The 15826-nt window shown below is 38.5% G+C and overlaps 1 protein-coding gene across 2 annotated transcripts in view; it reads left to right on the top strand.

Moving 5' to 3' along the window:
* trappc12 (trafficking protein particle complex subunit 12) overlaps positions 1–15826 on the top strand; it is a 90570-nt gene that overhangs the window by 19690 nt on the left and 55054 nt on the right. For both annotated transcript variants that reach the window (XM_052024371.1, XM_052024372.1), the window contains exons 4-6: positions 4325–4438; positions 5113–5251; positions 14961–15073. In XM_052024371.1, the coding sequence (XP_051880331.1) occupies positions 4325–4438; positions 5113–5251; positions 14961–15073 (366 nt within the window). The remainder of the gene's footprint in view (positions 1–4324; positions 4439–5112; positions 5252–14960; positions 15074–15826) is intronic.

Genomic DNA, 15826 nt, shown 5'->3' with positions numbered 1-15826 from the left:
AAATCGTGAGATTGAGTTTAAGAGCCGCGAAGTGATGATGCAGCTTTACAAAACTCTAGTTTGACCACACTTAGAGTACTGTGTTCAGTTTTGGTCGCCGCATTATAGGAAGGATGTGGAGGCGTTGGAGAGGGTGCAGAGGAGATTTACCAGGATGCTGCCTGGATTAGAGCGTATGGAATATGTGCACAGGCTTAAGGTGCTAGGGCTTTATTCACTGGAAAGGAGGAGGATGAGAGGAGACATGATAGAGGTATATAAAATATTGAGAGGAATAGATAGAGTAGACAGCCAACGCCTCCTTCCCAGGCCACCAGTGCTCAAGACGAGAGGGCATGGCTTTAAGGTTATGGATGGGAGATTCAGGGGAGATGTCAGGGGGAGGTTTTTCACCCAGAGAGTGGTTGGTGCTTGGAATGCACTGCCTGGGGTGGTGGTGGAGGCAGATACATTGGACAGGTTCAAGAGTTTGTTGGATAGGCATATGGAGGAATGTGAGATAGAGGGATATGCAGGAGGCAAGGGTTAGATAGTGTGTGAGTGGTTTGATGGATCGCACGACATGGTGGGCCGAAGGGCCTGTTTTGTGCTGTATGGTTCTATGGTTCTAAAAGTGTTATTACTTGGGATAGAGAAGCATGAATCTGAGGGTAGAAATACATAAACCACTGGTGATCAATGGTGATTTATTTCCTGTAAGGGTTTTTTTTGCTGTTGATATTCTACCAGCGAATCATTGAATTTAAATGGCAGTTTCAATAAAACAAAATTGCTAATTCTAGGAAGTAATTAACATTACCAATCAATTGTTGTAACATATAAAAAGAAGCTTGGTTTTTATTTAAGTGAGGATGTTGTGGTAAAAGTAGCCATTGAAGACAAGATTTCTATAGAGAGGGAGAAAATATGGAAGAAGGTCAAGTGTATTGTGTATATTTTGGTAGGCAGAATAAGAAGGCCACATTTGTTTGTAAAATAATTGGTTAATAAGTGGGTAGAAAGTAAAGGAATCTGGTAGCACAGAAATGCTATTAACTGCAAGTACTCTCACAGGTAAATAAGGCTATTTAAAAAGAAAAGCAGTAAAAGCGCCAAAACTCGTATTTGGTGGGATAGATTTGAAAAGCAAAAGGATTATATTGGGATTTTATATTAATGTAGTTAGAATACTTAGAATCTGGGTGCACTTCAACTATCCATATTACCAACATGTACTTGGAAGAACTAAGGGAATTCCAGAAAAGATTTCCTCAAATCACACCTGGAATGAGGTTGGACAGGCTGGCTTGAGAGGGTGACCTGATTATAAAGAAATTTAATAAGGTGGATGGGGAGAAGTTGATTTGTAATGTGACTAAAACATAAATGTAAGATGGTCACCCAGAGATTGGGGTTAGAATGTGTAGACCTTCTACCACATGTTTGTCCAGTGAGGCGAAACTGGATAAATGCACCAGGGAGAAAAAAATGCTGATATATTTACATGAAGGAGGCTCCTGAAATACTGATGTTGCCCACATGCATCAAATAAAGATATATAAAGAGTAAACGATATAACTAGATACATAAAGAGTAAAAGAGGGGCAAGAGTGGCCATTGGACCGCTGGAAAATGACGCTGGCGAAGTAGTAATAGGGAACAAAGAAATGGCGGACAAACTGAACAAGTATTTTGTGTCAGTCTTCACTGTGGAAGACACCAGCAACATGCCAGAAACTCGAGAGTCGGGGCAGAAGTGAGTGTAGTCGCTATTACTAAGGAGAAGGTACTTGGGAAGTTGAAAGGTCTGAAGGTGGATAATTTACCTGGACCAGATGGACTACACCCCCAGGGTTCTGAAAGAGGTAGCTGAAGAGATTGTGGAGGCATAAGTAGTGATCTTTCAAGAATCACAAGAGTCAAGAATAGTTCCAGAGGACTGGAAACTCGCAAATGTCACCACTTTTTTAGAAGGGAGGGAGGCAAAAGACAAGAAATTATAGACCAGTCAGCCTGACTTAAGTGGTTGGTAAGATTTTAGAGTACATTATTGAGGCTGAGGTTTCGGGGTACTTGGAAGCATGTGATTAAAATAGGCCAAAGTCAGCATGATTTCCTTAAGGGGGAGATCTTGCCTGACAATCTGTTTAAATTCTTTGAGGAAGTAACAGGCAGGATAAACAAAGGACAAGTCAGTGGATGTTTTTTACTTGGATTTTCAGAAGGCCTTTGTCAAAGTGCCGCGCATGATGCTGGTGAACAAGATAGGAGCCCGTAAGATCAAAGGAAAGGTACCAGCATGGATAGGAGATTTGCTGACAGGCAGAAGGCAAAGAGTGGGAAGAAAAGGGGCCTTTTCTGGTTGGCTGTCAGTGACTAGTGGAGTTCTTTGGAGGTCGGTGTTGGGTTTTCTGCTTTTCACATTAAATGTTAATGATCTGGAAATCGGAATTGATGGCAAGTTTGTGGATGATAGAAAGATAGGTGGAGGGGCAGGTCATGTTGAGGAAGCAGGGAGTCTGCAGAAGGACTTGGACATGTTGGGAGAATGAGCAAAGAAGTGGCAGATGAAATACAGCGTAGGGAAATGTATGGTCATGTACTTTGGTAGAAGGAATAAAGGCATAGACTATTTTCTAAACGGGAAGTGAATTCAGAAATGGGAGGTGCAGAGGGTCTTGGGAGTCCTGGTGCAGAATTTCCTAAAGGTTAACAGGTCAACTTGGTAGTAAGGAAGGCAAATATAATGTTAGCATTCATTTTGAGAGGACTAGAATATAAAAGCAAGGATCTAATGCTGAGGCTTTATAAGGCATTGGTCAGGCCATATTTGGAGTATTGTGAGCAGTTTTGGGCCCCATATCTAAGGAAGGATTAAACAGCAAGCTCCAACTCGTGACTGCCAGCCTGGACAAGACCTGCATGTACATGGAATCCAACATCCATATATTTCATTCCAAGTTGCACCCTTTACCAATGTATACTTTTTCCATTCTTCCTTCATGCAAGAGCATCCTGCCTGACAGAATGACAGAAATGTATCATATTAGAGACATTTTCAAGAATGTTTTTTGAGGAAAAGCTTGAGGGCAATAAATGATCGCCTTTTTAACAATGCCTTTTTCTAGAGAAGGATTTTCATTTAAAAAAGCATTTAAAGATGATGTTTAGCTAAACTGTTATGACCAACGGATCATTGTTATTGATGCTGCTAAGACTCGTACATAGGTTAACTACTCAGACAATACAGTACCAGAACTACCTTTCTTAAAGTTAGCTTGAGTTATTGCCTTTGAGTGAAAGAAAGTATAAAAAAAAGGAACGTCAATGAGTCCCAATAACTGCAAAATCAAAAAAACTGCAGGTGCTGGAAATCTAAAATAAAAACTGAAAATTCTGGAAATACTCAGTAGGTCAGGCAACATCTGTGGGGAAAGTTAACATATCAAGTCTAAGACCCCTCCTCGATCTATGATATGGCTCAGCTTGTTTTTTCCCCTACTTTTTCCTCTCGAAGTGGAGGGCTGGGTATGTATTCCTGCTCTGCATTTCGCAACTCTTACAATTGTTGTTTATGTTCTTTTGTCCATGTTCTTACTTTCTACCTGCTTCCATTGACCAAATAACCTTGTTTACAGCTTGTCCCCATGGTAACCTCAGATTTATTTTATCAGAGACATCCCGTTCCCCACCCTTCTTTTGTCTCCTCCAGTTCTGACGAGGAGTCTTTGACCTGAAACTTTAATTCTCTTCCTCTTCCCACAGTTACAGCCTGGCCTGCTGAGCATTTCCAGCATTTTCTGTATCTGTTCCCAATAAATACTCTTTATAACTTTTATAAATTCTGTGCCCATAAAGGATGTTTCATATTTAAGAATATTGGTAAATTACAGCCATCTGGTAGTGGCAGTGTTAGTAGGAAGTTGAGATCTCTTTCTTCAAAAACAACTATTCTTTTATCAGTTTGTCATTTAGAATTAAATCTTGAAATATGAGCACTTTCATAGCCACTAAAAATGGTTTAGGAATCATCTACATTAATTTCACTGAGTTCTTGAAAGAAGTTTTTATTTCACTGTTCTTGTCTAAATTGGAAACGAGGTCTCCAGCAGTGCAACCTCCCTCTATCCCAACTTTACCAGGAATCTGGAATTTTTAATTGATTGACTTGGAAGTTAGTTCACCTTTTGACATTCCCATTTTGATAACTTGCATTTTTATCTTGAACTAAATCCTATTATAGCTGTTCACTATAATTAGTTATTTTTTAAAAGTGATATTCAGCACTGCTCTAGGTACCAAAAGCAATTGGTGGATTCATAATTTTATTTTCTTTTGCTAACAGAGTACCAAGAATTGGCGAGCTGCTGTTGATCTCTGTGGAAGATTACTCACAGCACATGGTCAAGGCTATGGCAAAAGTGGTCAACCAACAAACCACACTACAGATTCTGTACAGGTAGGTAGTTGTGCAATTCAGTTTGTTTTCTGATCCTCTGGTATTGTTACCTAGCTTGTGAATCAGCAAACATTGGTTTCATATTTTTTAAAATAACATATATACATATCTTAAGAAAATAGCTGTAAGAAAACAGCTCTCATGAAAATAACTACTGTATATCAAATTATATCAGAAATATTTGCTTTCAATAATTGCATTTGGGGTAAAAGTGCAATTGATGCACACTTCAAGTGCAGCATATGATTCAAGAATATATATTGAAGCTCATTTTGTAGGTGACCAGCATCACTTGAGTATCAATTTGTTATGCTTGGGTCTACATGAAAACCCTCCATCAGTATTATAATGATGCAAGCATAAAGATAAATCAATGCACAATTTTAGAAGTAAGCTAACAGATTTATTTAAGATTTGGATGCTAAATTAAGTTTTAGAAACTTGGGATATTCTGACTTGGTTTTACTGTGAACTAAATTACTTGTTCCTAATTTTTGGAACGGATTTATTGTAATCTGGATTGAAAATATGCTCCTTTGCATTTCAGTTGTGGATCTGCTGTGTGTAAATGTAGGTACAATAGAAGCAGTCTGGATTCAAAATGTCACTTTTAGGTTACAGGCATACTTTAATATGGTGCAGACTAAATGACAATAATATGTTCACTCTTACAGCTGTGGTTTGTGCGACTAGCCTTGTTGATGAAGCTGAGTTTATTCCAAAATGCTGAGATGGAATTTGAGCCATTCGGGAACCTTGATCAGCCAGACTTATACTATGAATACTATCCTCATGTATACCCTGGACGCAGAGGTTATTTTTTTATTATATTCAAAGTTAATGCATTCTGAACTAAATAATGTAATTTTAATGGAGAACAAAGATCAGTACCTCAAGCTTAAATTTTTGTATTTTCCTTGAATGAAGATTTTTTTTAAAAAGTCAACTTCTCTTTTATATATATTCAAAATGTAATTTCCTCAGGAGCTAAAGCTTTTGTATACCTTTTACATAGCTAAAAACATCAAAGTTTAGGAAACTTAGCAAAGGGTGCATGAAGATTTTGATGGAGTTATTGCCAAAGGTGAAGGAAAAGCTGGGACTATTATCAGAGCAGAGAATATTAAAGGGACAGTTTTGATACAATAATGGAAACTTTTCATTACTGGAGGGTTGATAAACAGAGAAAATCAACGTAAATTGCTTGGCAAAACCACCAGGTTTGGAGGAAGAGAAATGTACAAACACCATTTTATGATCTGGAATATACCACTTGAAAAAGTGAGAGTTAGGTTCAGTAAAAATTGGATGAATTATTGAAGGGAAATTTCAACTATAGGGATGACAGAATAGGCTTTTGTTATTTGAACCAATAATGCTAAATTGTAGTTTTCTCAGAGCTAAATTAATGATTGAACATAAAAATGAAAATACTGTAGACACTGGTAATCTGAAACAGGTGGTAGAACTACTCAGCAATTTGGGCAGCATCTGTGGAAAGAAAACCAGAATTAATCTTTTGGGTCATTTATTGTAGGCAACTTCTAAAAGTTAAAAATGTAATCAATTTTAAATTTAAAAACAGTGGGAGGGGAAAGCTGAGAGGGAAAATAGAACAAAAGGGAAGGTCTGAGATGGGATGGAAGCCAGAAGTGGTTAAATGTGTCAACTTGCCATCTCTTCAAAAAGACAAACTCTTGCATTGTATTGATCCCTCAGTACTTCACTGTAGTATCAACCTATTTTTTTCTGTTCAAGTCTCCAGAGCTGTACTTGAACCTGCAGTCTTTTGATTTGTATAAGGTTGTTACCAAATGTGCCGTGGTTGATTTGAAAGCATACATGTGGTAATACGTACCATTGAGCATGGATTTAGGAAGTAGCAAAAGTTAAAGGCCAAATAACATGGAAATAAATTAACTGATTTTTTTTCTGCTGGTGTTTTTCCCCATTCCCTATTCATGAATTTCAGATTATGCTTTGTTACAGGGAAGACATAATTTATTTGTGTAGTCTGTGTTGATTGCAAAATTAAAAACATACCTAGAATTTTTGCATCAAACTACTATGTATCTGAACCCTGTAATAGAAATCTCCCAGGTTTCACTTTGGTTAGCATTGCATTCGTAAAGCTAAGTTGGTGGTCAAGTTATTTAACTTGATTTCAGTGATACTGGGTTATGAAATTGTCCACTGTTACTGCTGTTAATTGCTTTCTGCAAATCTCTGTTGAACATCAGAGTAGATAAAATGAAGTGGATGTTGGATAAAATGAGATTTGACTTCACTGTGCAGGTAAAAATAACGAGTGGTCAATTCCTTGAGCTACCTGCACCACAAAACACTACTGATGGCTATCTTGTATGTTTGTGGGAACTCACATCATTGACCTATGATAGAGTACACGCTTTGGTTTCTTAAAGCTGTTCTCAGTGCAGTTTTTTTTAGCTCTTATTTTTGTCAGTTAAGTTGTTTTAATGATTTTTCTTTCAGAAAGATGATTTCTACATCAAATGCATCTTTTACCAATAAAATAATTTACAGTTAAACTTTGTGCAGGGTAAATTTAAGTGGCCTTTACATTGTAAGAACATAGGAAATAAGAGCAGGAATGGCTTTTCATCCCCTTGAGCCAGCTCTATCATTCAGCGTTCATGGCTGATCTACCTCATCATCATTTTCCTGTTCTGTCCCTATATTCCTTTGATTTCTCTGTTATCCAATTATCAGTTTTGAACACAATGAATGACTGAGTGTCCTCAGCTTTCCAGTAGAGAATTCCAAAGATTCACTGTGCTTTTGAAAAAATTTTAATCCTAAATGGGTAGCCACTTATTTTGAAACTGTGATGTCTAGTATTAATCTCCTGGGCCAATCACTAATCTTTCTTTGTCTACCCATTCGAACATTTTAAGGTGAACTTTTAAGGCCAACTCTCAATCTTTGAAGTTCTAGAGAATTTGGGTCCAGGCTCTACAAAAGCTCCTCATATGAAAACTCAGAAAAACACTTAACAGTTAAAAATAGATTGAACTGATAGTAGAAGTTAATAAATCTGCACTGAGAATAACTTTAGGAAAACTTGATTTGAGTTAGAGGAGCAGGTATTTTTAATTTTAAAATAGTTTTGAGGATTGCTGCTGGATTTTTTTTATTGTATTTTGGCAGCAATCTATTCCCCTTGTCATATTTCACAAACCACAGTGTGCTTGTTTTTATCAAGCAACCAAGAAAATCAATGGTTGCTGAATGCACTGAACTTCATTTACTGCGTCTTTTAAGCACTATTATTTGGCCATCTTGAATTATTTTATTTGACCATCAGTATTTGCCACATGATGCTGCTTCACTATGAAAAGCAGTAACCTATGGAAAAATATTACTCTGTAGCAAGAATACCAAGTGAGCAGAGATGCTTAATCAGCACTCTTTAGCATTTGCTAAGAATAATGAGCTGTGACTGTTTAATAGCTCTTTACCAATTCCTGTCTGATCGATTTATCCCATCACAGTGCCTCCTAAACAGAGCACCAGTTCAATTCCAAAGCTGCAGGCTTTTGAAACTGCACATTAAGTAATGTTCAATTTAGAAAGGAATAAAGAACTTGCGTTCATATGATGTCGTTTATGACCCAAAAATATTTTGAAGTGCTTTGCTGCCAGTCGGAATTTTTGAGGTGTGATTATTGTCAGAATGTTTAAATTTTATTCAGAAAGTGTTCTCCGTTCTTTTAAGTGATATACCTCACTGTCTATGACATCTGTTGCTGTCCAATCAGTGCTACTGGATTAAAATCCTATGTAACAGCATTGTAGGAGCATGTTCATTCCATGGACTGTAACAATGCATATAGATGGCTTATTGTCTCCTCTTAAAGGGCAACAAGGGATGGGCGATGAATGCTGGCCTTGCCAACAATGCAAATACCAAGTGAATAAGTAAATATAAAAGATTCAAAAGGAAGGATTCAATATCCTTGTGGATTATCCAGTATTTTTCACTCTCCAACACATTTTTTGCAACGTTTTTTGAGGCATGGCTCAGTTCCATGATGAACCATTTGCCAGTGTGCCCATTAGTCCTAATAATGTGCAGTGTTCTTGGTGAAGGAATTATGAATTCTGAACTTAATGTTTTGAACAAGGGATAAAAGTCTTTTTCTGCTCTTCCTTACAGGGCAGGCACGGTATTAGGGCAGGCATAGTAGTGTAGCGGTTAGCGTAACACTTTACAGCGCCAGCGACCGGGTTCGATTCCGGCCACTGTCTGTAGGTAGTTTGTACGTTTTCCCCGTATCTGCATGGGTTTCCTCTAGGTGCTCCAGTTTCCTCCCACATCGCATAGACATACGGGTTAGGAAGTTGTGGGAATGCTATGTTGGCGCCAGAAGCGTGGTGACACTTACAGGCTACCCCCAGAACACTTGATGCAAAAGATGCACTTCACTGTGTGTTTCAATGTACATGTGACTAATAAAGATATTTTATGAAATGCATTAAGGTAGGCTTACAAAATCTTCCTTGATCCTACTACACAAGCTTTTCACCTTCTCTTGTCTAATTAGCAATGGTGATTGTACTTCAAAATAATTCTTTGCAATCCATTTTGGAATTCCCTTTCTTTTTATCAGGCAAAATCTATCTCCAGAGGAAATGCAAAGGCCTCAAATATGCATGTAGTCAAGAGGCTGTACAGTAATACTCCCATAATCTGGCACATTTGGAACTTTGGTGCTGGACTGTCGGATGCTACTCCTACTAATACCCCAATGTGCTTTTATTTCACTTTTTTTTGCATGTTAGTACAATAAATTTTCCAGTGAACCAAGTGAGTTTAAAGGGTGCAGGTAGTATACAAACACTCTGGACCTTGGCTACAGCTGCAAACCTACCAATATTACTGATTTCTGGTGTTCCGGACTTCAGTTCCAGCTGCAGTCCCAACCCACCATCTGGACCTTGGTCCTGACTGAAAACCCTGCTCACGTTCCAAACTAATGAGTGAACCAAGTACCAAACTATCAGGATTTCTGAACAATCGGATGCTGAATTATTGGAGTTTTACTTGTGTGTGCACAGTGAACTAGCATTTAAGCAAAGTTAATAACTTATTTTTCTACCTCGCATCTCGTGTAGAAAATTATATGGACAGTTGTGAAAAGCAGAAAATTCACAATAATGTAGCTTCCTGCAACACAGATGTGAAAATATACATTTCATACCAAATGAAAGAAGATTTATTGCAGTTGCAGTGTTAGCAGAGAATGTTTAGTACCAATTCAGTTCAATTCAAATGCTCTGGGGACTATTTCCATGGTTAGCCCAATTTGCACCAGGAAGTTATAAAATATAAACATAGATTGTCTGATTGCCCTTTTGTGGACACTCACTGACAATTTGAATGAAACAGTTGGGCTTTTAGTGTTGGTATTGGTCAGGAGTAAAAGTAAAATGACACTCTACCCCCACATGTTTGACATGGTTTATATAGACTACTGAAAGGCTTTTGACGAGGTCCCGCATGGTAGGCTGGTTCAGAAGGTTGAGGCAGGAGATCTGAGGTGTGTTGGCCTCCAAAACTAGATCCAAAATTAGCTTGGTAACAGGAAGCAGATGGTAGTCATGGATGGGTGTTTATCTGACTGGGAGTTTGTAACAAATGGTGTGCTATAGAAGTCTGGTGCTGGGACTTTTTTTATTGTTTGTAATATATGTAAATTACTTGGATGAGATGTAGCTGCTCTGATTAATAATATCAGACAAAAACTGGTGGAGTTATAAATAGTGAGGAAGGTCCTCTAAGGTTACAGAGGAACATAGATCAGCTAGAAAACTGGGCGGAGGGGTGGCAGATGGAACTTAATCCATACGAGTGTGAGGTAATGCACTCTGGAGAATAAATGGCAAGGACAAGGAGTGTTGATGTACAGAGGGTCCTTGGGGTGTAAGTCTAGCTTACTGAAAGTAGTGACACAGGTGGATAGAGTAGTGAAGAAGGCATTTGATATGCTTACCTTCATAGGCTGAGGCATAAGACTGTAAGTGTTGGGACATTGTGTTACAGCTGTACCGAGCACTAATTAGACCACACTTGGGTGCAGTTCTGATTGCCACACTACAGAAAGAATGTGATTGTGATAGAGAGTGCAGAAGAGTTTCACTGGGATGTTGCTTGGAATGAAAGGCTGTAGTTATAAGGAGAGATTGGATAAACTGGGTTTATTCTCACTGGAAAATAAGAGGCTGAAGGTTGACCTTATAGAGGTTAATAAAATTATAGGGGCATAGATAGGATAGATAGCCAGAATCTTTTTCCCAGGGCAGAGGAGTTTCAAAAGAGGGGGCACAGTTAAAGGTGGAGGGGAGAAATTTAAAGGCGATCTGAGGGGTAAGTTTTTCCACAGCTGCCAGAGGAGATGGTAGAGGCAGATACGATTATAATGTTTAATAGACATTTGGATAGATATTTAGATAGGAAAGGCATAGCGGGATATGTACCAAATGCAGTAAAATGAGTTTAGTGTAGATAGACACCACAGTTGGCATGAATGAAGAACCAAAAAAGGTCTGTTTCTGGGCTGCATGATTATAGCTCATTATTCTAAGAAACAATCAAACTTGAAGTTTCTCAGTATTTGTATCTTTGAAGGTGATTGATCATTCAAACTTCCTTTATTCGTAAGAATTACATCAGTTGTTTTGAAAAATGTTGACTTCCAAGATTTTCATCAAATTTTGAATATTCTAATTTGCAATTATAACTGCTGTCATTATTCTGAGATACCTCTGTTATTGCAAGGAAAATTGTGTGCTATTTCAATTTTAATAAAAGTAAAAAGAGGTTGGAGCAGAATTGGGACCAGCTAGTTACAAATTCATAACAAACATTCTATTTCATTTACTACGAGTGCTGAGAACAAAGTATTTTAGATTAAGGTACTCTGAATGAAGCAAACTATTAGTAAAACATTTCCAGGCTCGGGTGGTTGCCGGAGAAATTATATAAACTGAGCAGATAAAATATTAAACATGATACCATTTTTCAAAAATTAAGTATGATGTTTGCAGAGAATGGGCATAATTATAATTAATATGCAAGTTGCAGATGAAGATTTTCTAGCCCTAGTGCATATCTTTTTAGATCAAAATCATAAAACTAGTGATATTAACTTCTGGGAAATAAATTTGCATGTCATTTGATCTTAAGATGTGACCATGTATTTGTGTTCTGCAACACTGCAGAGCAAACACTATAATGGCTGCCGACTGGTATGGCTTCACAAAATGCTGGAGGAACTCAGCAGGTATTGGTTTATTATTGTCACTTGTACCAAGGTACAGTGAAAAACTTGTCTTGCATACCAATCGTACAGGTCAATTCATTACACAGTGCAGTTACATTGGGTTAGTACAGAGTGCATTGATGTAGTAAAGGTAAAAACAATAACAGTACAGAGTAAAGTGTCACAGCTACAAAGAAAGTGCAGTGCAATAAGGTGCAAGGTCACAACAAGGTAGATCGTGAGGTCATAGTCCATCTCATTGTATAAGGGAACCATTCAATAGTCTTATCACAGTGGGGGTAGAAGCTGTCCTTAAGTCTGGTGGTACGTGCCCTCAGACTCCTGTATCTTCTACCTGATGGAAGAGGAGAGAAGAGAGAATGACCTGGGTGGGTGGGGCCTTTGATTATGCTGGCTGCTTCACCAAGACAACGAGAGGTAAAGACAGAGTCCAAGGAGGGGAGGCTGGTGTCCATGATGCGCTAGGCTGTGTCCACAACTCTCTGCAGTTTCTTGCAGTCCTGGGCAGAGCAGATGCCATATAGTTCCAGATAGGATGCTTTCTATGGTGCATCGATAAAAGTTGGTGAGAGTCAAAGGGAACAAACCAAATTTCTTTAGCCTCCTGAGGAAATAGAGGCGCTGGTGAGCTTTCTTGGCCGTGGCATCTACGTGATTTGACCAGGACAGGCTGTTGATGATGTTCACTCCCAGGAACTTGAAGCCACTGATGTAGACAAGTGCATGTACACCGCCCCCTTTCCTGAAGTCAATGACCAGCTCTTTTGTTGACATTGAGGTTGTTGTCATGACACCATGCCACTAAGCTCTCTTTCTCCTTCCTGTACTCTGACTCATCGCCGTTTGAGGTACGGCTTACAACGGTGGTATCATCTGCAAACATGTAGATGGAGATCCGGCAGCATCTATGGAGGAAAATAAACAGTCAGTGTTTCAGGTTGAGACCCTTCATCAGGGCCTGATCTGGCCCTGATGAAGGGTCTCGACTGAAACGTCGACTGTTTATTTCCCTCCATAAAAGCTGCTTGACTGCTGAGTTCCTCCAGCATTTTGTATATGTTGCTCCAGATTCCAGCATTTGCAGAATCTCTTGTGTCTCTGTTTTACTGGTATAGCTTTGTGTGATAGTTTTGATATCATTTCTCTGCTAATCTCTGTCTGTCTCTCACTGCACTCTTCTATTAACCACCTTTTGTCCCATATTTTCCCTGAAAGTTAGCATCACTGACATTGCAGTATTCCCTCAGTACTGCACTCAAGTATTGGACTATATAGTGCTATGAAATAGTATTTGAACTCAACCTTCTAACGTAAGGCTGTTTTATTATTGCTGAGGTATGGCTGGTTCATTATAATCCACATTGCCTTGTAGTACAATGTCATACACCTGTGACCCTTTAAACTATAAGCTCTAATTATTGTAAGTAAATGTAGACTGATGTCAATCAAAGTTTTTAATTGTTGCTCAGTGTGCATAGGTTATCCCTGGAAGGTAAATTTATGGCTTCAGGTCAGGAAAAGAACAAAACTGGATTTTTTGTTCCCTCATCAATAAATACTGGCACTTTGAGCTGTGACTTATTTAATGGAGTAGATAGCCCGAAAGCTTTTATCTACTGATTTATTTTTGGATTCAGCAAGTTAGATATTTAATCCAATTTTTTAAGAAACACATCAGCTGGTAGTTTACCTTGAGAGTGGTTAAAGTATCAGAACCTATTGAATAGAATAGAATCATTTTTAGGGAAGATGAAGTACTGTATAAGAAAAAAAACAAAGATATACTAATAGGATAATAGGATGAGATGAAATCCTGTGGTTGGAGACTCCTGTGCAGCATGTGGACCAGCACAGACTAATTCTGCTAAATTACCTGATTCTGTACTGCATATTCTGTGTCTTTATATCATTTGCCATTAATTGAGTAGCTGTAGTGTGTAGATTACGCCTATGTTTTTATTTTTTAATTTCTTGGAATGTGGGCATCACTGGCAAGGCCAGCATTTATTGCCTATCCCTAACTGCCCTTAAGAAGATAATAGTGAACCACTCCAGACCTTCTGGTGAAACTGCTTCCACAGTGCTATTGGGTGAAGAGTTCCAGGATTTAGATACACTGATGATGAGGAACTGATAGTTCCCATGTATGTACGGGCCTTGCCCTGCTTTCTGGTAGAAGTTTCAGGTTTGAGAAATGCTATTGGAGGAGCCGTGGCAAGCAACTGGAGCGCATGTTGCAGATGCTACACACTATAAGCCCTTGCACATTGGTGATATGGTGCCAATCAAGCAGGCTGCTTTGTCCTGAATGGTGTTGAGCTTCTAGAGAGTTGTTGGAGCTGCAGTCATCCAGGCAAGTGGAGGCTATTCTATCACACTCCTGATTTGGATACTCAGCTTCTAACGTTGTAGACATGCTATTGATATGGATAGCCCGGTTGAGCTTCTGGTCAGCGCTGAACCAAACTCCCACCCCACCCCACCCCCTCAGGATGTTGATGGTGGAAGATTTATCAATGTTAACACCACTGAACATTGGGTAAGAAGTTCCAGGATTTAGATCCAGCATTGTTGAAAGAACAATGATGGTGGTAGTGTGTGACTTAGATGGGAACCTGCACTTGGCTGCCCTTGTCCTTGGTGGTGAGATGCTGCACTATAAAAGTAAGTGCGCTTCAAAAGAATTTCGCTTTGGAACATGCTAAGAACATGAAAGACAATAAATAAATGCAAGTAAAGATACCAAACAACAAACAGCCACAACAAAGGCAAATGTGGTTACAAATTAATGTTTAACTGAGTTATAAGTGCAGTGGTATTGGTGGGCAGTGTTGCACCAGCTGCTGCTGATGCATATGTTCTATCTGGCTTGCATTTCCATGTAAAAATATAATTTCCAAGAGTGCACATTAAGTCTTAAATAACAACTTGTAATTTGTTTGTTTGTTTAGAAATTGTTTAGTAAAATTCCTTCACATATGACTAAGCAATTAGAGAGCTGGGGAATGGAACTGGGTGCTGCCATCACTCACTCTAGGGAAGACCTTGGTATTTATTGTCAAATACAGGTAGTTTATCTTAAATCAATATTCTTAAATGTTATGAATTAATGTTCTCCTCAAAAAGATTAACGATTAGCTCTAAACAAACATATGACAAGCAACAAGAAGTAGTTGATTCTCTTTTGTAGTGATAATTTCTTTCAATTCAATTTGTAGGGTCCATGATACCATTTTCTATGAGAATTCTTCATGCAGAGCTGCCACAGTACTTGGGGAAGCCACAGGAATCATTGGACAGGCTGCATGGCCTGAAAGTAATTTGCCAAAAGGTACAAACTTGAGATCTAAAAGTGTACTTGTGGTTGGTCCAGTTGATCATATGACTGAGAAATGCAGTCTGTTTAATAACATTCACCAGTGCAGGTACGTATGACTGTTGTTAGGAGGACTCCCTAAATAAACTGCCTACCTGTTGTTATATCACTGCTCGCTGATTCTGTCTCTCTGCATGTTCTTCAGTACTTAAAAATTCTAATTTATTTCTTACTGTTCTTTCATTTGTTATGATTGTTCTCGACATTGTGAAAAGCCAGGATCTTCTTGTGACAACTTCTAAGCTATTATGAAGTTCCAAAAGCAGCCTATGACTGCTTGTTCTCCCTCAACGATCACCAGCCCTGCACTGCAAACTAGAATTCTACAAAAACTTTGTCTATAGTATTGTGAAGTTTGTCACTTGCTTTTTCTATTGTAGTCAACCAGCATAACTCATAGTTGCCATTAAATTGGTCCATGGACTTAAAATGCCACTACTCTCTATGGAAAAATGTGGTTTGAGAATCATACCAATTTCTGGGTGGACTATCTTCACAGAGCAGAAATGCAAATTCACAATTTAAATATTTTTAAAAAGGCCTTCTAATGCAAATCAAACTATTGTGAGATGACATAAACAATTTGATCATTTTCCAAACTTCTTTTGTCCCTGAAACAAAAACAGAAAATGATGGAAAAACTCAGATCAGGCAGCATTTATGGAAAGGGAAACAGTCAATGTTTTGGGTCTGTAACCCTTCATCAGA

Source organism: Pristis pectinata, chromosome 10, assembly GCF_009764475.1.
Source record: "Pristis pectinata isolate sPriPec2 chromosome 10, sPriPec2.1.pri, whole genome shotgun sequence".
In the NCBI taxonomy this organism is placed as follows: domain Eukaryota; kingdom Metazoa; phylum Chordata; class Chondrichthyes; order Rhinopristiformes; family Pristidae; genus Pristis; species Pristis pectinata.
Note: the sequence above shows the minus strand (reverse complement) of the source record. Positions and strands in the feature narration are given on the sequence as shown.